The following is a 26,806-nucleotide window of genomic DNA, read 5'->3' as shown; positions in this document are numbered from 1 at the left end:
TTGATAATAAATAATATTCAAATTACAACATTCTGATATCGAATTTTGATATCATTCATTTAGAAATAATGAATTCCGTATTATGTTTATCTATAAAACTATCGCGATCAAATTTTGAAAGCGAAAGTTCAGAATTTTCCAATCAAAGATATCAATTAATCTTGTTAAACGTGAAAAAATAATTAATTATTTATAAATAAATAAATATTTATAATCGATATTAAACTACGTTATCAATAAAATATGTAATTTTTAATTATATTAAAACTAAATTTTATAATACTTAACGTATAGAATAAATATTATTATGAAACCCTGCCTAACTGGTTCATGTTTTATTTTATTTTTTTTTTTTAACATTTTCTTCTCTATATTATCATTTTCGAAAATTCTTTTATTTGTATATATTAAATAAATACGTAATATTTTACAAACTTTTATGTTAAAAAAGTTATTGTATAATATAATAAAAATAATTATAATTTATTAAAAATATAATAAAATTTATTGTTGTGTTTCCGGTCCAACAAGGTTATCGAAATGGAACAAGGTTATAGGTTGGATCAGTAAAGGTACCAATTTTTTTGAATTATCAATTCCACGTGTATTAATATTTACAATAAAAATTAACTGTAATTACGATAAAATTATAGAAACTTAAATTTCTTTCATTATTATTACTAAACTTTATATAAAATATTAAGATATTGAAGACTATCTGGAAGTCTATTTTAAATATTATTCATTTAGTGTTTTAGCTTGTAATATATTTTTTAAAAATAAACTATAGGTTTTATTGTTTAATTGGATAATATTTACTTACTATAATATTTAAGTCTATTTATATTTATAAAATAAATCAATAAACTTGTGTTGTGTAGGAAATATTATTTTATTAAATAGACTTATTATATATTTTTATTTCATTCGAACAGCTGAGAACTAAACAAACTTATAAAAATAAATAAATATAAATAAATAAATAAATAAATAAATAAATACAAATTTTTATTTAATTAAAAATATAAATTATACATATAGTTCTAAATTTAAAAAATTAAATTAAATATATAAAACTTTCGATAATTAAATAAAAATTCATAAATAAATTAATTTAAAAGTTTATATAAACCATTTCTATAGTATATTGTATATTATTAAAATATTTATAAATATGATATTATTATAAAATAAAGTAGATGTGCTATGATTAAATATCTTATATCCAGCGTAGGATCAACGAGATTTTATGAAGGCATTACACTATAGTAGGCCTACAATAGAGGTTTAAACATAAGTTCTTTCAATCCACTCATTTTAAGATCGAACTGTAGGAGAACGAGTAATTAATGGTGCAGTTCGTTCCCCTCTAAGTCCTTCTTGAATATTAAGAACGATGTGCGAAATAATTATAATGAATCGATAAAATTTAAAATAAAGAAACATAATTTTTACTGATGTTACAAAATTTATAATAAATATTGTAATTAAGAAAATACAATATTTGTTAATTACAAATACTTAATTACAAACATAATGTTAGAAATTTTGTAACATTGAGAAAATTATTACGTTTTCTCATCTACGCTGTCTCTGATTTAATTACAAAGTTATAATATAAGAACTTGTTGAAAAGTAAACTAAAGTATTTGAAGTAAAGGTGCACGAGATAAATATTCTATTTGTAACTTGGATATTTAATTTAAATTGTTAAAAATAAGTTAATTATGAACAACTGAATGCAAAAGAAAAAGAAAAACTCGAAAATTTCGATTGTTGTGCGAAAAAAATGGACACAATTTTAAGGAAATTTATATAATATATAATATATATATATGAATAATATTTATCAATTTTTATCGTAATTACAACTTTTCAATTTTCCATGTTTCATCTTTTATATACAAAAGTAATTTTTAATATTTTTAGAAAATTACAAATTATCTGTATTTAAATCATTATAAAAACATTCTTATTTTCTTTCGTTGATTATTTCTGAATTTTTACTCAGTTTTAAATTAATTCTTGGCAAAATTTGTGCGTATAATATACATTAAGGTAAAGATGGAGTTGTCAGTATTTAATATTGAGATTCAATAATATATATATATATATATAATTAAATTAGTCACTTTACAAAAATATTTTATATGTCGTAGAAAAAATTCAGGTAAAAATTATTTAAATAAGACAGAAGAAAGACGTAAAATTAAAAATTGCGTACTCTGCTTGTTAGTGAAATTAGTCATTGTGTTATTTATATTTCATTACTTATTTATATATTCATAATTAATAAACATGATGTTTATTATATTTAATAATTATAATATATATAATTAAAAACTTTTCGATTTTTTATTATTTTTTAAAATTATACTTTAATTGATTTCTGTGTAATATTGAGTTTAATTCTATGAAATAAGTAAAAGATTTCAGTTAACAAGTTACTTTTAAAATTTAAAACCAGTTATTGTAAAAGACAAACACCCTTCTGATCATATTTATAGAACCTACGCTATATTATCTAAGAAAAATCCCCATTGTAAATGGATCCAAATACCTACGCATAAAATATGAGATTATTCTTAGTTTTTGTAAAATCGCCAACGCATAAGTAAAAGAGGTCAAAAGAATTCATTATTTGCCATCAGTCCATGCAACAGGAATCTTTCAAACCATTGAAATTCTAAAATTGTATTCCTTTACGAGGACAGTTTCAAATAAACATTGTTATTATAAGAGGTTGTAATTTCATTATTCGCTGTTCTATTCATTTAATGTCCATTAGAGTATTTCATCATGAGTAATAAATGATAGTGGATATATAATAACGAAACAGTTGCATATAATGTGTCATCAGTCAGTGGGACATTAATGACGTTCATACTGACATAACTTGTTAAGCAAGTAGATTTTTATAGAACGGAATCAGTGTATAAAATTTCATAAAATATTAATAATTTAAGTAAATATATTAATTATATGAAACTAAAATTATTTATTTAATATAATTGACCTAGAAATTCTGAATATAAAAATAGAATTTCAATTTGCATTTTCCTGCAGATATTCGTATTTGTTGATATGTTTAAGGTCAATGTTTTTTGATATTCGATTTAAAATTTATAATTATTTATTCATTTAGAAAATATACAGAAAAAACTAAACAGCAAAGTATTTCTTGAGATGTAAAGCAAGTGATTCATTGAGATACAGCTTTATGATATGTCTATAAAAATAGTTATTAAACTATTTTAAAAAATAAAATATTCATTATATTTCTATAATATCAGCAATTTTATATTATACATACTAAAATAATGATAATCTTTCACGATATCGTACTGTTTAAATGTAATAATGCGAAGCAAAAAATTTAATTATTTTATCTAATTCATTTATAGATGTTTTAAAAGTTTTGAACTTGTAACTGGGTTTAGTTAAAATTATGTCAAAGGAAACTAGTTAAAGGTCAGGGAACGTATAACTATATATTTAATTATATACATGCTTACAAAATTAGAAATGTAAGCATCCAAGCTTTAAAGAAATGTTGAAATTCAAATTTAATGATATGCTGTAAAACATCTTGCTTCAGTAACAAAAACCTTTGGTAAATTATTTCAGAAAATAGAAAAAAAAAGAAAAAAAAAACTTAAAGCTTTCTTCATTCATTACTTTTCTATACGAATAATAAATAATTAAAAATAAATGATTTATAGATATACTGATGTGAATTATGTAACATTTTGTATTTTCAGTTTTTCTCAAAGATAAATATGTGATAGAACAATTAAAAATATAAGAATAATTATTTTTATATTCTTTAATTGTTTATTTTTACATATTTTATATAACCGAATATTTATTTCTGTAAAAAAAAAATATATTTTTGAATAGTGAATAGAGATAAATTTAAAGTAAAAACAGTAAATTGTTCCAAAAATTGCACCATGTAGAGGCTTAGATAATGGAGATGTAATTGTATAGGAAGAAAAAGGTTAGTGTAAAACTGTTTACTTGTAAAATTGCTGTGTAATATATAATTGTATTTGAAAAGATGTGAAATAGGTCCATTTGTATTAGGGAAAAAAACCTCCTATCATCTTATTTCAATTGCAAATTACACGAAAAATTAGATGTGATAAGTATTTCTAATGGCACATTTCTTATCTTGTTAAAATATAGAAAATATAAAATATTGCATAATTCATTATTATTCGTTCATGTAGACATTTCATGAGATTACAGTTTTTTAAAATTTTATTTTATTTAAATCAATCACATCATCCATTTTATTGTCATGTGGCCTATTTCTAATTTATAACCGAGCTATAAATTAGAATTATCCTCTTTCTTTTTAATAATGTAAGAGTTTTCATCAATACATTTCATAATTAAAGTGTTGAAATATTAATTTGAGACTATTTTAATTAAAAAATTTACAAAAATTGAATTCTTTTCAGCGATGCCAATAACAATAATAATTAATGAAATATTATAAATTAAAATTTAGAGAATTATTTCTTAAATTTAAATGTGGTTTAAATAGCCTATTTTCAGAAAAAAAGATATCCCTCGAAAACGATAGGCCTAAACAAATTCTATAAATAAAGTGCTTTAAATACATTTTGGATCAAAATTATAATAAAAAGATTTAAATAATTTTATAACAATTACTTGACTAATTATATATTATTACAGTTAAAATTTAATACTTTTATTGCATTTAAGAATATTATTTTCTTCTTTATTTTTAATTGTTAAAAAGTTATAGCATATGTTTTAAATTAAATATTAATAAGCTAAAATATAGTCCATTAATATTTAATTTAAAACACAACTTTTTAACAATTAAATTGTAAAGAAAATAATTCTTAAATGTATTGAAAATATTCTATTTTATATAAAGCAATTTAGCAAATTATTTTTATATCATACATAAAAATATAATATCAATTAATAAATGTGCTAAAATGGTGTATAAAATTTTATTAAAAGCATCAAATTAAATTAAATTTTTATATAAAAAGTTCAATTCTATTGTAAGAAATTCTAGATTTAAAAGAAATAAAAAGAGTATTTTGAGTATTGGAAACAGTTATCTATTTGGATTAGTATAGTATTATTTAATATATGGAATTACAGGCAATGTTCTATTGTTATTATTATTTTTACCTAATTTCCTTATTGGGATTATAACTATATTTTATGTTATTTGGTTATAATTTTAGGAGGATAAAAAAGGCAACTTAAGGTCACAGTCACTAACACGGAACTAAAACAATCATTAACAGTAGAGAAAAAAATGGTGACAAAAAAAAATGATTTCTTCGATTGTTTTAAAGACTAAGAAAGACGAGCGTAAAAACAGACACCGCAGGGCGCCACCATCGACTTACTATCGGCCCTCTTCCTGTGACATCACACACGATCCAGTTCCGGTCTGAGGAGACTAGTTTTGTATACCCAGCGTGGATGGGTTCAGTCGGTGAAGTAGAAAGAGAGTGAGTAAGTGTGTATCTGATGAATATCCAACGTTCGTCCATCATGTCTGACAATAGGAATAACAACCAACATGCCATGGGATATGAGCATACTTTGGTAAGTATAAAGCATATTTTGCTATTTTTTTTAAACACTCTGACATTTAGTTTGTTGGCAAACTTTACTTATACTGAATTGGTAAAAGTGGAGTATTTTATCGAATTTACCTTCATATTTTACTTAAATGCAATTGTTTATTAAATTGTTTTAACGAGTATTTAAACGGTTCGATTCAACAAGCATTGTTCGTTCCTAAATAAGAATGCTTTTTAAAGCTCAGCGACTATTTTTTTAAAATTCTATTTATAACTGCAAACCATGCAAACAACAGAATTTTATTGTAAATAAAAGATTATATTGTCTTTTTAAAGCAGGTTATTCTTAAAAACAAATTTTTCATTCAAGTTATAATATATGCATACAAGGACATCATGTTTGAGTTTTTAAAGTATCTTTTTTAGAACAAGATCATTTGATTGTTTATATTATTTTCTGAAGGAAACTGTCGATTTTTATATATTTTATTTTTAAATTATATTTTTATTTCATGTTATACTTCATTGCACTAATTATTTACGACGGGTAGACGTATAGTTAAGAACATTAATAAAAGTGAAACCGCACAATATGACGTACAAAATAACAATTAACATTTGAATATTTTCCATATTATGTTTAAAGCAATTTATTTTTAAATTTTTTCAAACTGTTGCACTAAATTTAGAGTATACAAACAAACGCAATATACGTAGTATTGTGTCTAAACTATTTAATAAAACTTCTTATTTTTATTAATTATACACATTTTTTAAATGTCTAGTCTGAATTTATTTTAGCAGGAACTACGCCAGATTGCAACAATAGGATTACAGCTGTAAAAAATCAAAGCTAAAGAGAGCCAATGTTCATTGTTTGTTTGCCATACGAGGCTGTTTGAGAGAGATGTTACATAAAAGTTTCCTTTTCACGAAGAAAATTATAGTCCTTTGCAACGATACAATAAAAAAAATGATATAAAGGCTTAAAGTCGCCTTATTAGACAAGATTGAAGCCAGGAAAGTGAGTCTTGTCGGAGCCACGAAATGTCTGTCCTAAGGCATTCGGTTTATCCCTAAAGTAAAAAAAAAATTGTACGATATATAATCCTAAAATATTCAGACAGTTAAATATAGAGGATAAGTCTTTTAAAATCTTATTTAAATAAAAATGCATAAAAAGAAAGCAACGAGCAAACTATAAACGCCTGTTGATACGAAGTAAAAAGGGAACAGTATTGAAATTCGAATACTTTTAGAGATGGGTGTCGGCTCGTCCATGACCTGTTACCATCCTCTCTCTTTCTATCTAATGACGTAAGTAGAAAATATATTGCCGAAATGTGGTCCATAAAGTAATTTTATCCACATTATTCAAATTTATATTTATAAATAAAGCGTTCGAATTTTCGCTACAAAGCCTTTCACTATAATAAATTAATACTTGCAACATAAGTTGAAATTTCTGTCTATTTTTAGCATAATGACTACATTTTTTTAAATATAAAATATTTTAAAGACCCGTGCAATAAAAATATTAAATTAATTCTAGCGAGAAATGTATTTCCACCAGTAATTATATAAACAATATTTGTAATTTTTTATTAAAGAGATAATTATAGCTTGCTGTAGCTAAAGCACGAACAAAATTAAAAAAGGAAATAAAAAATTTCCTTGCAATTTGATTAACTTTTTTTTAAAAAAAAGGAGTATTCTTGCACCGTAAAACTTGTGCGCATAAATATTTTTATTAATTAAATTATGTTTATTCAGCCATATTTAAATTATAAGAATTTATGTTTTAATTTAATATGTTTCTTCCAAAAATTTTATTTTATGATTTATATTATTGAGTGATCATCAAAATCGAACATTGAACAAACTATTTTCACACAAATAAAATTATTGATTCCATAATACCAAGGCTAAATACATGTAATTTGCAGGAAGAATCATTAAAATTTTATCGTCCGAGAGAAAGGAGTAATAAAAAACAAAATATTCGGTATTTTACGCGACTAATTATTGTTTAATAATACAATAATAAAAATTGTAAATAACATTTAAAAACATTCAAATTTTTAAAAACTTGTTTACGTTTTTCTAAACGCCATAACTCAAATTATAAAATAGGAAAAAATTCAATTAATATTCCCGGATCTTACATATGTTGCCATATTAATAAAAAAAAGTGACCTTATGGCCTTATTTAAGACTAAATACTATTAAATAACATTAACTAACATTAGAAGTTACGCAGAATTTATTAAAGCTTAATTAGAATTTCTTTACATCTTTACATATATCATCAGCATACCAATAAAAAATAAAAGATGGCAGTCAGGTGATTTCGTCACTTTTGAAATGATTTTTCTTACAAAATAGTTAATGTACAACATAATTTTCTTGTAAAATGCAAGACCGATATGTAACACGCTGCAGGTGTTTAGTGCGTGCATTTCTCGTACTGGGAATTATAAAGGAAAAAGAAAAAATAGCGTCACGATTATTTAGAAGACAGGCTTATGGAAAAATATCAAAAAATTCTAAATTCTGAGATGTTAGCAGGTGCGCCTGTCTACAGGTGGTAAATTATTGGCGGAGGCGTCCTATTTTTAAAAAGAAAATTAGGCTACTTTTGAAGATTGTGCTGATGCATTTGAATGATAGTGAAAATTTTTAAGGGTTTTTTTTTTTTTTTTACAAATATTATCACGTTCTCCTCGAGATAAGCGTTATATTGCTTAATACAAAACACGAATTGCTTTTCCGTTCATATTTCGTAAATTATTTAAAAATGTAAAAAATTTTCTGCTCGATCTTTTCAGCAAATAAGTGGATTAGTTTTATGTATTTTGCTATTAAATCTCGGAATGTAAATTTTTTAAAAATCCTACTTTAAACTGATAAGATCTTAAGAACAAATAAGAAAAAGATATTGCGATGATCATTCTATATTACATCATTTTTAAACGATTTATTAAAGAAGGATATGTTTAATATAGTAGTTCTACATATAATTTAACTTTTTTTTTTTTTTTCTTTTCGCAAAATTTTAACCATGTAATTTTCCACGCTTGCTGGGTTTCAAAGAAAATAATGCAGCTGATACTTTATTTCTTGATAACAGTGAGATAATGTATAGATAATTAGCATTTGATTAGGGTTATATGCTTTTAATTTCTATTTTAGAATTTAACTTTTTACCACTTTCGAGAGGGTGTTTAATTTTTTTTTATGACATTAAACTGGAAATTAATACCGACGGATGTTTTGATATGGGATTACATCCTGCTACTAGTAAGATCTAATAGTTTTCTGTTGCCAAGCATTTGGCAATTTTCTTCATTAAAATTTTAAAAAGAAACTTTATGGATCGATTTATTACGTTATTTGCCACATAATTTAGGTCTATACATACGGTTAAATATGGCAACGATCTATTTCTATACCAAGCTGGTTATATCAACTAGGAAATAGCTTGGGGGTATCAGTGCACTAGAAAAATGATTTCCTGCCATTTAAAGAATTTGATCAAATTTATACACTATTCAATATTAAGATCTATTGGATGGATTTTCAAAAGGTTTAATTGAATCAAGGACTTTGTAGTGCGAGATACTGTTGAAAACTTCTGATTTGCAATGCTATTTTTGTAATGACCGTAACAATAATAAATTATACAAATTACTATTGAAATCGAATTGTGTGTATTTTCTATTAGTTAATAGAAAATATACAGATATTGAATGATTAGATTTAACTATCGTGGTTTTGTTTATTCAGGCAGTAAGTAGATATTGATAGGACTTTGACGTACCTGGTCATTGATAAAAGCTGCTTTTATCTTGCCGACGAATTTCTATACTTCCGGCCAGATGTCGATCACGTAACCTATTTTTAATCATGTGACCCAGAAGAATATCAAAAACAAGAGCAAAAATGTTTCTTTTTCTTTTCAAATCAACCATTGAATTAATCAAAAAGCATCTCAGCTATTCAGCAGTCAGGATCATTTTTATATTCATTTCTAGAATTATTCTAGAATTTACAGTTACTTTTCACAGATAAAAATTTTAACTAATAAAGTGAAAGCAATCGATTCTTAAATTTTATTTAAAAATTTTTCATTAGATACAGTTATAATGTTTTCCTTTAAGGCCTTTTAAAATCATATAGTTTATCTTCTCTTAATTACTTTCATCACTATCGTTAAATAATTGTGGAAACTAAAAAATTATAAGCCTGAAGCACAATACTGTAAGTTTTACTACTGTGCATAGTTACAGCAATATAAGATTATCGTTGCAATAACTAATTAGTATGTTGACCACAAATGACATCCATTATCAAAAGTAAAGTATTCTCTGTAATCTCCCACTTGACTGCAATCTTTCTCCTCAGGTATTTATTCCCGTCTTTGATCACTATTCATCTGACTACATTATCGATGACGAGTATATTTGCACAAACCACTACATTTATAGTGATCCTTGCTGCTCTCGATGAGATGATTTTGCAACTAGATAACCTTACCTATATTAAGAGGTCAAGTCGAGTGTCTATCTGGCAACAGTTCAACATAGCTGAGAAGGAAGGAAACAGTAATTAGCACTCCCGTTCAGACGACCTAGTACATATAGGCATATATACGAGTATATATATATATTGTCCTTTCTGGAAATTATCATTCAATTTTTTTGTCATTAAATTTATAAATTTTAAAAAAATTAAATGCAAATGAGCATTGAGAAAACTTTCATGTAATACGATAAGCTTTTTATTATTAGAATACCACGAACGATATCAAAAACGTGAATGATGAAGATTAATTAGAAAACATGCTAGGAAAAGAGTAAAAGGTGAATGATATGTGGGTCGCGTTCCCCTTTCTAGTGTTACAGTCTCGTCAATAGCTAAGAAGCCAGCCTTACAGGCTTTAAGGCCAGCGGTCATTGACAACGACTTTCACAGCCTCCGTCAAGGCCGTTGGATCAAGGTCATCGAACAATAAAAACATGTTTCTATAAATATTAAAAGCCATTGTTTTCGTTTCCGCGGACAATCAGTCGCCAGACGGGTTCGAGCTTAATTCCATCGTGAAGTCGGATATGATCAGGATATGTTCAGCCTGAGGTCGTAGAACTTCTAAAGACCAGAACCATTTACATAACAATCTAAAGATTTTCTATGTAAATGTTTTAACCCTTCTTTTATTTTTGGACAATTTACTTACTTTAAAAAATATCTTAGTAATAAAAAAAATTATAAAATATCAACTTTATTAAACTTGTTGAAGAAAATATCAAAGTTGCATATTAATGTAATATTTGTCTTTTGTTATTATTTCGTTCGTTGAACTTTCTTCGTAATGAATATGTTCATTAGCTTTCACAAGCACAAAATATTTTATCTGTAGGCTATACTTAAATGATGCAATACATCAAATTGATTGTGTTAAACGAAAAGCAATATACAAGCTATTCAATAGACACTGAACTTTACACAAAATGAAAATGCGCGTTTATTGTTACCATAAAAATGAAATAAATCAAAGTTTTAAATATATACTCCGAATTTCAAACTTGACATAAACAGAACAGTTGAAATAAAATCTATATTGTCAAACCTTAAAACTTGAAAGATAAAATTAAAATGACCAGAGGCAAAAAATCCTAGAACATTTTTGTATTGTCAAAGGTTAATCAACTACGCAAACCTCAAGACAGAACAATACTGATTATTCAATTTGCGTTCCATAAATTGAATAATCAGTATTAAAAAAAAAAAAATTATTGTTTTGTCAATCAACAGAATTAGCTCGACATGTCATTTATTAGCTGTAGTTCAAAACAATTTTCGAGAAAGGTTATGATTATTTTTCGGATTAAACAGGAGGAAAATACTTTTATGCTATTGAAGTCAAAGTTGTTTACATACTTTTTTTAAAATCATATCATTTGACAAGACAATAGTCTTTAAATTATAATCTTTATAACATTATTTTTATTTAACTTTTCGATGTTGAAACGGCTATTTTATCAACTGTAGAATATCGTGATAATTATTAATATAATATATTTAATTAAAATTCAATTTATTACTACTACAAAACATTACAACGTGTCTTAAATTTCATCGGTGTGAGACTTTTAATGCGTATCAAAGTGCAGTCTGTGAAAATAAATAAGTTTTAAATGTCGCGTCGGAAAAGTTTCAACAAGTTTTTATAATTTGTAAGCTTATAAAAACCTTTCGTGCATTGAAATATTGATATCAAGCAGTCGCAAAAGTATTTTTATCATCGCATGATCATCCATCTGTAACTTATAACGTTTAATGGTGAAAGAACGTTGTTTTGTATTCATATTATTCTTTAAAACGCATTAATCGAATTCTAAACAGGTTCTGAAAATATTAGCAGCATGCCAGCTCTTAAATACTCTTTTAAATTACAATGCTTATTTCTCAATTCAAATTCTTCAGCCTTTGTTCTTTCAATTCAACAATAAAAAATGATTTGACCTTCATTAACTGATTGGCAATATACAGTCTATTTGGTCATAAAGGAAAACTGCGCTCTTTTCATATAATTATACCTAATAAAAATACATAACAAAGAAATAGATATTCCATGCTGATTAACGAGTATAATTCCAAGAATAATTTTTTAAAAATATTTTCAAATTCAAATATTACATGTTTAAAATTACGTGAGAATTAATGCGAATTTTAGTATGATACTTTGCATATTATATAACCTGTCTTAATTCAATAAAGTTTAATTGTACGTGCTCTTTATCATTCCCTCCCTTCGCAATTAATAATATAAATTGATAAATCTACATGCTATTTTGCTTTCTTACAAAAACTATTACAGTTAATTGCCGACTTAAGTGCGAAGGCTCGTTACATTCTATGTAATTAATATATAATTTGTCTATCGTGTAAAAATTCACAAATCGCTAGTTTTTATTTGATAATATAACATAATTAATTCAAAAAATTGTTAAATAAAATTAATTTTTTTGTACAATTCATTAAGATAATTTTAATAATGTTAGGTAGTGACATTAACGATTAACATTGATGATATCCGTAATGTATTTCAATTATACATTTTAAACAACAATTATCAATTGTCTATTCAAGGAAACGTTTTTTAAAGCCAACAAACGTTTTAAAAAAGAATTAAATTATCGAATAAAATAGTGTAAAATGTATTTTTTTATAAATTATATATTATTTTGTTAAAATAATTTTACGTATTTGTTTAGATGTATGGCCAATATAAAGAGGATCTAGAAGCGTATGCAAAAGCGGAAGCACGAAGAATAAAATCACTTCAAAAGTTACGTAAAAAGGAAGAAGCATTACGTCAAAAAGAATTGCAATCATATAGAAGTAAATGGCAAAGGAAATGTGCTGGTAAGATCAATAGAAAGATCATATAAAATAATAAAGAAACTAAATTTGAATTCACATAAAATAATTCCAAGCTAACCTATTCGCTTTAGAACACTCTTACAGAAGAATTTGTTAATGTATTAAAATTGTATACAGTTTTTCTTTAAACGTTGTGATGACTATATGATATTTATAAATGCAATAGAAATTAAATTATATTTTGCCATTTATGTACAGAAATTAAATGGTTGCCGAAATCGTGACATTATAAAAGAAACAGTATTTTCTTAGAAGAGAATTTTTCGATTATGTAACTAAAAAATCTAGTTTTGGAAAATCATTTATTGCTTTATACTGAGATAGGAGAAGTAAAAGTCATTTCTTATTAGATTATATCGAAATGATGAATTTTTGAATTTATAAAACGTTTTCTAAACAAAATAACAGGAATTTTTTTCTGAGTTCATTTTTACAACGGCCGGATGGCCATGCAGTTACTGTTTCAGCCTATCGCTCTGATGGGCTGATAATGAATCCTAACGGGTTGAATAATCCAGAATTTTTGGGGGCCATTCTGGATACAGTGGCCCTGTATTTTCACGGGTCTGACTGAAACCACTAAAGATTTAATTAAAAAGGTTTTCGTAGTGCTCGCAGGGCGGAAAGAGGAAAGAGTAAAAAAAAAAAAACAAGCAAAAGACTTCAGTATTAGTAATATTTTTATCGTAAAGATTTAAAAATTAAGCTGTTTCAGATAAACGTTTAAGCAATTTTAGTACACATTATTAGCAAAATGAAAATATAACCAACGACAAATGATCATTCGTTTTCTTTCATTTTATTATTATCAACTTATTTTGTAGACCTATTAAGTTGTTTTTATATACAGTATAAAGGACTTATTTCGAATTTCAATAAATAAATCTAATATATCCAATGACTTAATTATTACAAACCAATAGCGTAACTAAGATTTTGTGTGGGAGATGTTCTTAGAGCATGATCTAAAAAGTACAGCAGAATGAAGAAAAATTAAGCGTCCACAACCCTTAAAGACTATACCCACTAGATAAATTTTCTGTGTTCCCAAATGTTCCCGATACACATAAAAATACAAAATAAAATAATTGATTAATATTGAATTATTCTCTAACAAAATATAACTTTTGATTTGTTGTTTAAGACGAATTTTTTAGTATAAATTTTATTCCTAAAGCCCCTATCCAATACTCATATCAATCCTATAAGTACGCCACAGTTACAAATTATTATGCTTTTTAAATTATTTTTATAGTTTTACTTTTCGAATAAATCACATAAATATAAAGTTTAATAATATAAAATATTTTTTATTAGAAATAGAAGTCTAGCCTATTATCTTTAAATTTGATAAATATATACAAGACGGCATTCATATACAGTAGAGCATCGATTATCCGACTCAATTGGGGACTGGGATTGGTCGGATAATTGAAAAAACGGATAACCGAAAAGTATGAAAAAATACATTATTAGTATAGTATATTAGTATATTCCATGTAATTACTATATTAGTATATCGCTATTAACCTACTTCGCATTGAATTTTCCTCGATGTTAAACCTAACAAAATTTTTTTTAAATAATAATCGTCGCTATTGTATCGTTAAAAATTATTTCTTTATTTTGCACAAAATAAATACAAAAATAAAGAAAAAAATTGAAAATTAAGCCTGATTTAAATACTGGCCTCCCTTTCATGGTCAAGCCAATGTTGCCAGTTAAAACATGCAAACATTTAACAAAAATAATATTAAAGTAGCCAAGACATAGCCAAATATTGTAGCGCCACATCACTATCGTACACTTGAATTTGCCGACTAGAACGCAGTCGGTTAACCGATGTAACGGTTGATCGGGGGTCGGATAATCGATGCTTTACTGTACTTTATTAAAATTTCTATATCATAATATAAATAATCTATAATATATTATTACAAATACTTGGATTGGTATTTCGTAATGGGTTTGAAATTTAGTGTCAAATACATACACAGAATATTTATATCAAATGACAAATCACAAGACTGGCATTTATTTAATGAATTGAATATAAAATTGTAAAAATTATATTTTTATCTAATAAAATTAAGAAATGGAAGTTTTCATGTAAGTTTAACATAACTTTAATATATATTTACTATAAATTTTATACTAAAATTGATTGTGAGTTAATTAATACTTACAAAAATGACTTCAATTCTTCTTTTGACGAATGTGCGGCTTAAAACTAAAATAGAATGCGGTAAAAGTTAAGTTTACTTAACACCGTTAACGATCTACTTGGGGTTGATATAGTATCACTTTTACCGCTCTGTACTTTTCGGTCCTGTTTACATTTACTCTTAGTTTTACAACAATGATTTACGTACACTAAAAATAAATACGATAAGAAATCAAATTCTGCATTTTTAATAAGAATTTATTACGATCTATTTATTGAATTTAGGTTAATTTTCTTATTCGTTAGTTACAAATTTCAAATTCCGTCCTTTTAAGTTACTCAAAAGTGTTTGAAGCAACAGAGTTTTATTTCTCTTTCGTGCTTTTCGACACAAACACGAAAGAGAAATGAAAATATATTGCATTATGTTTGAAAGCGTATTTTATGTTTTTAAAATGGAAAATAGGATTCTATACATAAAAATAAAATATTTAATTGCTATTGCTATATATAAGTAGGGATGGATTTAAAGGCGGTGGTGGGGGCGATCGCTCCTATTTTTATTGTTAAAAGGAATTTCATTATATTTTTCATATGATATATTTATATTTTAATTTGTTTGTATCATTGCTTCTGTTTTCATACATTTCTATGTTGTTTTTTTTTTTAACTCTTTCCGCCCTGTGGGCACTAAGAGGGCCTCTTTTAGAAGGCTCATTATGGGTTCGGCCAGGCCCACAATGGGGCGACCGGGTGGTGAGGGACGGGGCCCGACATATCCGAACGTTTCTATGTTGTTTAAGTTTATGTAATTTATTTTAAATAATTGTTAAAGTAATAAAATTTTTATATAAGATACTCGCTTAAGACTTGCTCCTGATCCGCCTTTGTATAAGGATTCATTTATATAATCGTTTACATAGTGCAATACTAACTTTTCTATACAATAGGTCTACTTTATTTTTCTCGTACAGTCTTAATATCGTATAAAAATTCACGTCATTTGTGTAGAAATGTTCATAAATTTCTCATATCAGTTAGATAATTCGAAGAATATTTGATAAAAGTCAATTAAGCATAGGTGGTCTACATTAAATAATACCTGGCATATAAATTTTTGAACAATACAGACTAAATAATTTATCTGTTTTACAAAAATTTATAGTTTTGAGAGGATTTTACGATGCATTGTTTTTCTTATTGTAAAATAATTTGTAGCTTTTCGGTTTATTCTATAGCAATATCATTTATACTGTAATTAAATAACAGTATTACAAAATCAAATTTTAAGAATTTTATCAATCAAACAGACTTATTTAAATGTAAAACTGAATTAAATTTATATTTTAGCTTAGTTTTTTTGTATTTTCTATAAGTATTATTGATACAAAATTGTTTGTAGGTTATTATAAGAATAAAAAAATTATAATATAGTAGAGATAAGAATATTATATTATTTAAAAGGAAAGTTTATACGTGGTTTATACTTTTTAAAACTGCTTTCGATAATCCTTTTTTTTCTTTCTATCCTCATCTATGCTTGTCGTCTCCTTTGTGTATGAACAAAAATTGAGGTTAGCTGTATAATTCGCAAGTCTCAGCCAAGAAAAATTCAATCTCATCCAAATTAGTGTTTAGAAAATGAGAATTTTATGTCCTCTACATACAAACAAGTGATCATTAATGCAGTAATATTGCTTGCAATCATGCTTCAATTTTATGTGAATATTTTCAATATTTTATTTTCATCATTTTTGTTCAAATATTATTGGAAATAATAGACTCTATAAATTAAGAATGTGTATAATTTATCATAGTTATTCGATTTTCTTTGATATTAGCCTAAATAAAAAAAAAGCGTAATAAAAATATTACAATAGTTTATTGCGTACATGTTTCATATAATATCGCATCAAAGAAGAGGTATCGGAAAGATTAACAAATCAATCTTTATATACTGTATCTTCTCTTTGAAAATAGTCATATAGTTCGTTTTACAAATACAGTAGATGCATAGACGCACTATAAAATGTGAGAATATGGGTTCGAAGTAGCAACAAAATTTCAGCCCCGGATATGTATAATATATGCATATTGGAAACCAGTCCAACACTGATTCTTTGCCCCATAATTTATCATAAGAAGTACGAGTTAAGATGCAGTAACGGAGCAAGATTGTAACGAGAACCCTCCCGGTGTAAAAATTATTTGTAGGACCCAAAGTCTACATTTTCGTTAAATTATGTACTGTACGCATACATATTTAAATATTCCATTTTTATGAGATATTTGAAACTTATTTTTTTCTTACCTGGGTGTTTTTAATCGGTTGGACCCTACAGAGACCTAGTCTTGGTGCACTGCGTCGTATTGTACCGTACCTAACTAGATCTGAACCAATAGCATTTCCTATTTTCACGTATGTTGGCTGACCGCATTACGATTCTAGTCTGTTTGTAATGGGCGAAATTATATATTTTATTGTGCGTTGACAAATTAGTCGTCATCAATTTTGTACTGCAAAATTTAAAATTTTAAGATTTTTCTTTAGAATATTAGAAAAATCGTATCTTGATATTTTATTTTCTCAGAAGATAAGACTTTAAAAAATATACAGAAAAACTCTTTTCGTCCTGTGGATTTCTTTTAACTCTATCCGCGGTATTGGCAATAAAAGTACCCTTTTTCCAAACATATAAGTTTGGTGAAACCCACGATGGTCGGTCTTCAACCGTAAGGGATGGGGCTCGACATATTCGGTCCCCATCCCTTACGATTGAAGACCGACATATCCGGGACAGACTCATCCCCGAAAAATTCCTGGGGTTATTTGCCTGGATTAGATACCTGATCTCCCAGAGCGGCGATAGACTGGCGCTATAACTATTTCAGTCATCCTATCGGCAAACTTTTCGTAGAGGCGCCAGATATCCAGAATAATGATTTTATAAAATTTCGGAGAATAATCTAAACGTTACTTTATTTAGGAAGTATGGCGACATGATTTGTTCATATGTCATCATCTACTCCATAGACTCAGGATTTTCTTGGACGATTCTAATAATTTAAATGTCAGAATTTAAAAACAGCATCTTAGAAATAAAGAATAAAATTAAAAACGTATTACAAAATTTATTTTAAGATGTTTTACAATAATTGTTATTGATAGAAGATTAAATATATCATTGCAACCACGTGGTCACGATTCCCTCGGTGTTATTTACAATTTAATATTGTATGTCAAATATATCAGTTTCTATTCATGAATATATATTTATTGTTATAGAGAGGTAAGAACTGTATTTTTAATAAATTTATAACGACATTGTTTCTAGAATTATAGAAATTTATGAAATAAAATACAGTTTTTTACTTTGTTTACATATTTTTTATTACTAAATATTTTTAATAGTAAAGTAAGTGAGGGAAATAACAGATTTTTTTTTTTTTTTTTTTTACATTTAGAATACAGTAGAACCCCTCTAATCCGTCACCTTTGGGACTGGGGGTATGGTCGGAACGCAAAAAAGGTCGGATTATCAGAAAAAAGTAAAATAAACAATCTTTCAACTCAAGAATGATTGTATTGTTCTCTACAGTAAAAACATTGCAATAAATCGCACAAAAGCTGTTATTATTAATGAAAAAGAGCAATACTGTATGTATTTACTATATATTGTACACTGTAACGAACACAAGAACGCGACGGGCGGTGAGTCACCGACGAGTCGGGACAAGTTCCTCGACTCCGACCACGGTCGGATTAACCGGAGCGACGGACTAGCCGAGGGCGGACTAGAGGGGTTCTACTGTATTTACAATACTATATGGAATGCGCGTTTTCATATATCAAGTAGACTGAAAATATTTTTAATACTTGATTTAAAGTTCTAAAATAAAACTCTCTAACAGGTTCAATCAGTAATACTCAAATTTTTTTATGAATATATAAATAAATGTAACATATTTGCATAGCTATTTTTACAGAAAGCATATATTAAAACATGGAATTATTGAAGTACACTACATTATAGAATTAGGACTTTGGCTATGTAAAATTTAAATAAAATCATTTTTTAATATGTACTTTTTGAGTTGAACTTAGCAGGAAATTGTATTTGTATTAATTTACATCTAATAATTCAATAAAACTTGTCTTTAACTAAGCATAAAAGATTATTGGTGTTCAATAATTTTGATCTTTCAATATAGCTTTCAATAGCTTTTCATTATTTCTAAAATAAACCTTGTTTGAATCATCTTAAAATCAGTTTGGTTAATTTAAATCATTTTATAATATATATTCTTTTCACTTTTCATACAATTTTGAAACACTTAAATTAATTCTAATGCATTTATAAATGAAAACAAAATAGAACAGAAGAGTTATAGAAATATTATCTATTTATATTCAAGACTAGTTTCTATATGGAATTTAAAAATTGCATGTTTATATTTGGCAATATTAATTTAATTGTAAATCTTAATTGGCAATTTCTGTTACAAATGTAACAGAAACTGCCAATTAAGATATTTGTAACAGAATGATTTAAGTTTCTAAATATAAATTATGTACAAATTAAGAGTTTGTTTTTTTTAATTGTTAGTTTATAAATAAGATTATTTTATAATTCATTTAAAAAATCATTTTTGGATATTATCAAATTTACATTCTAGAATTTTTTCTAATTTATGATTAGTGTTTCTTGATATAAATTATGATTATAAAATTTTTTTAAAAATTATCCTTATTATTATGTTGATAGTTATTTTGTATTTTAATTTCATAATAAAAGAACTGATAAGTTTTGTATGCATTGTTAGAAAATTATAAAAATATGTTATCAGTTTTTTAATTCTGTTGAATATTAAACTATATAATTGTATATACATATACAGTTATAATGTATAGGTATAACTTTATTGTAACAATGAAATTTATTTTACTTTATTAATGGCTTTTAAATGAATCATTTCCTTTTTTAAACTAATAAAAATCATAATACTACAGATCAATTTTCAAGAATATGGAATTTGACTTTTGCCCGTGTTGGAGAAGATTGGGTATTTCTTGCATTGCTTGGTATTATATCTTCATTACTTAGTTTTGCTATGGATCATGCAATATCAATATGTCAGAGGAGTAAGATATGTCTTATTATTTAATACAGAATTATAATATATTCAAAGTTACAAAATATATTTCTAACAATTTTTTATTTAAATAGCTCGGATTTGGTTGTATAGAGACCTAGCATTACATCCTGTTCTTCAATATTTAGCATGGCTTGCTTTTCCGTTGACTTTAATTTTATTTTCTGCGGGTTTTGTACATGTTGTAGCTCCACAAGCAATAGGTAAGTTGCTCAATTATTTTGTTTAATTTTCTTGATTCACAAACACATTTTCAATATTCTTGTTGTCTTAGATATGAATTAGGATGGAAAAATATTAATGAATTTTTATTCAAAAATCTGATTTATCATATATTATTATGGTATTTAAAAACATAAGAATATAATCTAAATTTATGATGTTTTAGGTTCTGGAATACCTGAAATGAAAACTGTATTAAGAGGTGTTGTTTTGAAAGAATATTTAACCTTTAGGACTTTGGTATCTAAGATGATTGGATTGACTTGTTCTCTAGGAAGTGGTATGCCATTAGGAAAAGAGGTTAGTAATAGTGCATACATTACAGAAATGAAACAGTTACAAAACAAAATTACCTAACAGAATAAATTTATATTATAACAGTGAAATTCTCATCAATATATTTTTTATTTCATAATGGAAAAATTTTAACATGCATGAAATTGTATTTTTTAGAGATTTAAATCATAATTTGAAAATTTATTTATTTTTTAAAATGTTTACATTATGTTTGCTGTGTTTTATAAAATTTATTCTGTCTTTCTCATATGTAGCAACTGAATTTTTTTAATTGTTAAAATTTTAATTAATATATTTAATTACAAAATGTATTATTTATAATATGATAATTATGTAATTCATATCAACGTCCCATATAATACATATGTAAACAGTCTGATTATTATTTACCAATGTGTGTGTATATGCACATATAAACATTTCTGTAAAATATATTTATCATACATTATGCCTTTTCCTATGTGGAGTTGGCAATGTCTATTGAAGCGAGTGCTTTAATGTAATTTTCATTAATTTTTTAAATATTAAATACTAATATTCTCTTCATCAATTACTGAAGAGTAGCTAATATGCAAATAGGTCCTCTATCGTCTTCTCAGGGACCATTCGTACATGTTGCAAGTATGGTAGCTGCATTGCTGAGTAGAATGGTGACTTCATTTAAAGGAATTTACGAGGTAAGATTCTTAATCAAATTTTTGAATAGTAATATATGCTTTAATTTTTATTATTATAAATTTGTTCATACTATTATAAATTGAATTAATATTTTGTAACTAATATCTAAGTCAATTTTTTTAAACTTTATATGCAATCAGAGATTAGAATAAGTTGTTATTGAAATTAATAACAAATAAGAGGATATTAAATTATTTAAATAGCTTTAGAAGAGATATTGATAAGAATTGGAAGGTGTTTTTACATGTATGCTAAATGAAAAATATTAATCTATATTGTATGGCTCCATCTAATAAATTTTTAAATAAATAAAGAAATACTAGCATCCAAAGGAGTCCAGAAAAATCTTTACTTAATTAATAAAATGTTTTTTGGGATCATTAAATGAGATGTAATTGTTTTTTGTGGACTCTTTGTTTTGATGCTACTGTTTCTTTATTTATTTAAGAATTGATAAATTAAAAATCAATTAGAATTTTTCATATAGTAAAAAACCTTGGTTTATCAAAACTTTTTAGTTTTCATTATAGATCTTTCTTATCATTTTTTAATACGTACTGTACTTTTTGAGTTGAACTTAGCAGGAAATTGTTTTCAAATATACATTTTTAATTAAATATTTTTCTATACTTTTTTTATCTCTTTTACTAAACTAAAATTAAATATTGAATATTACAAATTTATTTAAAATTAGACAGACTATTTAAGTGAAAATTATATTTTCTTTAATTAGAAATGTTTTTTATTAATATTCTGGCCTTCTTCAACTTACAGGTATACTGAAGAATGTATAATCTTCAATATATTTGTAAGCTGTAGATAGAATAATGATAAAAAAAATATTTCTGATTAAAGGAATATATTTTTTTGCTTTTTTAACTAAGCAGTTTATCTAATTTTGATTTCAATATGGTGCCAAATTTCACCCATTTTCATTGCATATTTATTCATTTGATAAATAGAGAAGTATTTTAAGAAATAAAAAAGGAGAATATATTTAATGAAATTTTTTAAAGTAGTTATTCTTGGTAGTTTACAATGAAGGAATTACAAATATCTAATTAACTGAATTTTAAGAATAATGAAACACAAAACTTTTAAAAGTTTAAGAATAGCTTTATCATTCCACCAGACAGTGTATTTGAAATTACAATATTTATACTTTTTTAGTAATGATAACAATAGATAATAACCAAACTGCTGTTAAAAATGACATACTTTTTTATGCACAATCTGATTATCTAAAAAGTTAGCATAATTTTATTGTTTTGAGATTCGATCATAATTCTTGTGATTTAACTTGTCATGAGATGTTTGTCTTTTCCTTAGTAATGATTAATTAAAAATACTTGGTTGTGTTTAATAAAAAATAATAATATTCTGCATCTAGGATATTTTTCCTAGTCTAGTCATTTAATTTTTTCCCCTATAATTTATTTGTAGATTATAAAATGATTAAAGTAATACAGCTAGCATATTTCCTCTAAATAATTAGAACAGGCTATTTCAGCATTGATGTATTCTAGTTATACTTTCATGAACTGATTATATGACATTGAAACCTGCAAATGAATGAATATGAAACCTAAATTAATAACATTTTATACATATTTTTGATTTCAAATATTTATATAAAAAATTATGTTTATTGAAATTTTATCTTTGACTTATTTTACTAATCATTAACAACAAAAACAAGTTTATAGAGAATTGTTACCAATTTATACACTTTAAAAGCAAAAATTTAATTTAAAAAATCTACCAGTAATGTTTTAGTTAATCTACAGTAACTTTATGCTTACATTGTAATAAAATACATTTCTACAAATATTTTATTAGAAGTATCATAAATAATTTACAATTTGAAATATAATGTATTTTTAGAAATACATTATATTTCAAAATGTAAATTATTCGTGATAATCATTAATATGCTTAGATTTATTTATTTAATTTTATTATTTTTTAAGACAAATCAACATTCATCAACATAATTAAATTAAATTTAACATTAACATTTAATTAATCAGCATTCTTCTTCTTTTCATGAAAGTCATTCTTTTTATTATCTTCTTTATAGATGATTTTACAAAACTTTTACCTTCAAAAACAAGAAAAAGATTTAGGAAAACAGTAAAGTGTATTGTGTAAAGATTGATGTAGGGATTCAAATAATGCATCTAAAATCTTTTGTAGTCCATCAGAGACAAAGGAAACAAACAGAAGTGTAAAAAGCCAGATGACATTTGGCAAGTTTCACCTTATTGTAAAAATCTTTGATTCAAAAACCTTCTGAATTTGCTACATCTATTTTAGTTTTTATTTCCATAATGTAAATAAATAAATCAAGCAAAAATTACAAGTTATTATTTTTTAATTCATTAATCAATGATTTTATTTTAATAGCATTTATAAAAATAAATAGTTCACGCATTCAGTAGATAGGGAAGTGCAAATATTTAATAAATATTTACATGAATTAAATTTTATAAATCTTTTTACTAAACTACTATTTCTTTACTGACCAATAATATGAAAATTTTTGATTTCTGAAAAATTTTATTTTCACAATATGATCTTCAGTTTTATTTTGAACTTGCTGTATTTAGTTCAAAATTTTTTTTAAAGATGATTCAACTACAGAAGTCCATTATTACGATTTATAAATATTTAATCATATTTAATTATATAAATATATAATATAGAGCTGTGCTTTAAATCCAGTGTTTTCTGTATTTAATAAAAAAGCCTAAAAGCCTAGAAAAAATACTGGATGAGAGTTTTTAGAATTAAACTCAGTCTAAATAGTCTTTCCTATGATTATAAATATGTATTATTTGTCTATTTTTTTCTTTATAAAACTTTGGCAAAATAAATCTTTTGAGGCAGATGTGTAAATATTTCAGAATATTATTGTTCAAGACAGGCTATTTATTTTTGATTATAGTAAAGCCATTGATTCTGACTGTTTTGATTTTGCTGTGAGTAAATGATTACATAAATAAATTATACTGAATTATTATTGAGAAATATTCTGTTTTAGAAATTTTTGTCATTTATCATTCAAAAAATTTCAGAATAAAAACAATTTTCAATATGATACTAATAATTTTAATTTTTTATTCTTCATTTTATATTTTTACTTATTAATGTGCACTTGAAAATTATTAAACTAATTTTATGTTGCTTTCTAATGATCTTTATCTCCTAATCCCTTCTAAATTAATTAATATGCAGAAAAACTTTCTCAGAATCTCTATTCATATATTTATGTAACTTATATGAAGAAAGTAAAACTTCTTTTTTCAAAAAAATTAATTGATTTAATTTCACAGTTAGTTTAACCGTTGTTATTTTGTCTGTACCGCATTTTATCAGAGACAGACTATTGGGTTTTATTCTCATCATTCTTTATTCCACTATGCATTTCGGGTGCAATCTTTTTCGTCTATTTTGCGCCCCTCATCAGGTGTTACATTTCTAGAACTGGTAGAGAACACATTTATTACATTGATTATTATAGTTGGGTTTTTTATATACAAGTTGTACAAAAAAACTGTAATAATCTTTTATAACTTGTATATAAAAAACCCAACTACAATAATCAATGTAATAAATGTGTTCTCTACCAATTCTAGAAATGTAACACCTGATGAGGGGTGCAAAATAGATGAAAAAGATTGCACCCGAAATGCATAGTGGAATAAAGAATGATGAGAATAAAACCCAAAAGTCTTTGTCTCTGATAAAATGCGGTACAGACAAAATAACAACGGTTAAACTAACTGTGAAGTTAAATCAATTAATTTTTTTGAAAAAAGAAATTTTTTTAAGAAAATTGATACTTAAACAATATATAAAAAAAACTGCACCATTAATATCTAATACTTATAGAAAGTAAAACTTTTTTAAAAAACTTGAACATATTTGATAATTGAATTAATTAAATTTCAGTAATATTTAATTAAAAACTGCCTGGGTAAAGTTGTCAAAATTATTGAAAACTTTCATATATTTGCATGTTTTTAAATATTATATTGATTACATTTAACTATCTTTATAAGCATAGAATGCATTCTAGTTTAGAGAAAGCCTCCAAAATAAAAATGTTTTATTAAAAAGTTTTAATTTTTACCTTGACTTATCTCTATCACTTCTTGAAAAGATTAAAAATATAATTGAAATTATTCAAACTGATAAATCAGTTTTGGAACTGTCCCAAGACCTTATTGATTTGAATTAATTCAACATAACTCTTACTGATAAGTTTGAATATTAATATTACTTTAATACATAAGCAGGTCACCTTTATATCATATGTTAGGAAACATATTTTGAGTGTAGAAATTGATTGATTAAAATTACAAAATATTTAAAATATAAAAAAGCCTGTTAATCAGATATAAATTATATTAGCAAATTAATAAAGATTATAAAAAACAGTTGTTAGGACAGATTTAAGCTGTTAATTTTTGGAAGCTATCACATGAGTCTGAAATCAGTTTGTTTCAATTACTCTGAAATTCTACTTTGATAGTAGAATAGGATATGATTTCAGTATAATCATCATGTAAATACTCAAATTTTTGGCAACTACCAAGTTCAGATAACTTGTAGAAACACACCTCTGCAAAACCTCACCGGTGTCCAGTGACAGATTTCAAGGGTTAACAAATGTTTTTGGGCTTCTTCTGAGCTCTACTTCAGGTTTTCTCCATTCTATGAATGGAACACATATCAAAGACTTTGATTGAATTCAAAGAACCAAAGTCTTCGATATATGTTCAATACAAAGAAGGAGCCCAAAAACATTTGTTAACCCTTGAAATCTGTCACTGGACACTGGTGAGGTTTTGCAGAGGTGTGTTATACAATAAATGCAGTGTGAAGATGAAAGAACTTACAGAAAAGTTTAGCAGAAAAATATTGAAAGGTTCTCCAAGAAGTTAGTAGTCTGAGTATTTTACTCTCCTAGGTTTTTAATCATTTTTAACAGTATTATAATATAAATATATCTAGTTAATAATCCTTTCCCAGAATAGTTTAGAAAGGAAGAAATAGGAGGTCTCCCTTTCTTAACTTGAATCTTTCTTTTCTTTATACAATTTGTATTAATTTTTTCTCTTGCTCCTACCAACATTTCTTTTCTTCAATCTCCTTCTCAATAGCAGATCCAGAAATATTCAAAAGAGGGCAAATCAAAAATTAAAAATACAAAAATAATTGTGCATATGTAATAAAAGATGCTTATTAATGATTATAT

At 25.3% G+C, this 26,806-nt stretch overlaps 1 protein-coding gene across 3 annotated transcripts in view; it reads left to right on the top strand.

Moving 5' to 3' along the window:
- Positions 1 to 5,250: 5,250 nt before the first annotated feature.
- Positions 5,251 to 26,806, top strand: part of LOC136990309 (chloride channel protein 2-like) — a 53,263-nt gene continuing 31,707 nt past the window's right edge. Inside the window, exons 1-6 of one of the 3 annotated variants that reach the window (XM_067288699.1) lie at positions 5,251 to 5,604; positions 12,860 to 13,010; positions 20,204 to 20,335; positions 20,421 to 20,549; positions 20,735 to 20,868; positions 21,465 to 21,542. In XM_067288699.1, coding sequence (XP_067144800.1) covers positions 5,527 to 5,604; positions 12,860 to 13,010; positions 20,204 to 20,335; positions 20,421 to 20,549; positions 20,735 to 20,868; positions 21,465 to 21,542 — 702 coding nt within the window. In that variant the 5' untranslated portion in view covers positions 5,251 to 5,526. Of the gene's footprint in view, positions 5,605 to 12,859; positions 13,011 to 18,402; positions 18,483 to 20,203; positions 20,336 to 20,420; positions 20,550 to 20,734; positions 20,869 to 21,464; positions 21,543 to 26,806 lie in introns of those variants that run through there. The other 2 variants (XM_067288698.1, XM_067288700.1) reach the window with 2 other exon arrangements.

This window comes from Centruroides vittatus, unplaced genomic scaffold (genome assembly GCF_030686945.1).
Source record: "Centruroides vittatus isolate TY-2023 unplaced genomic scaffold, ASM3068694v2 scaffold_899, whole genome shotgun sequence".
In the NCBI taxonomy this organism is placed as follows: Eukaryota; Metazoa; Arthropoda; class Arachnida; order Scorpiones; family Buthidae; genus Centruroides; species Centruroides vittatus.
Note: the sequence above shows the minus strand (reverse complement) of the source record. Positions and strands in the feature narration are given on the sequence as shown.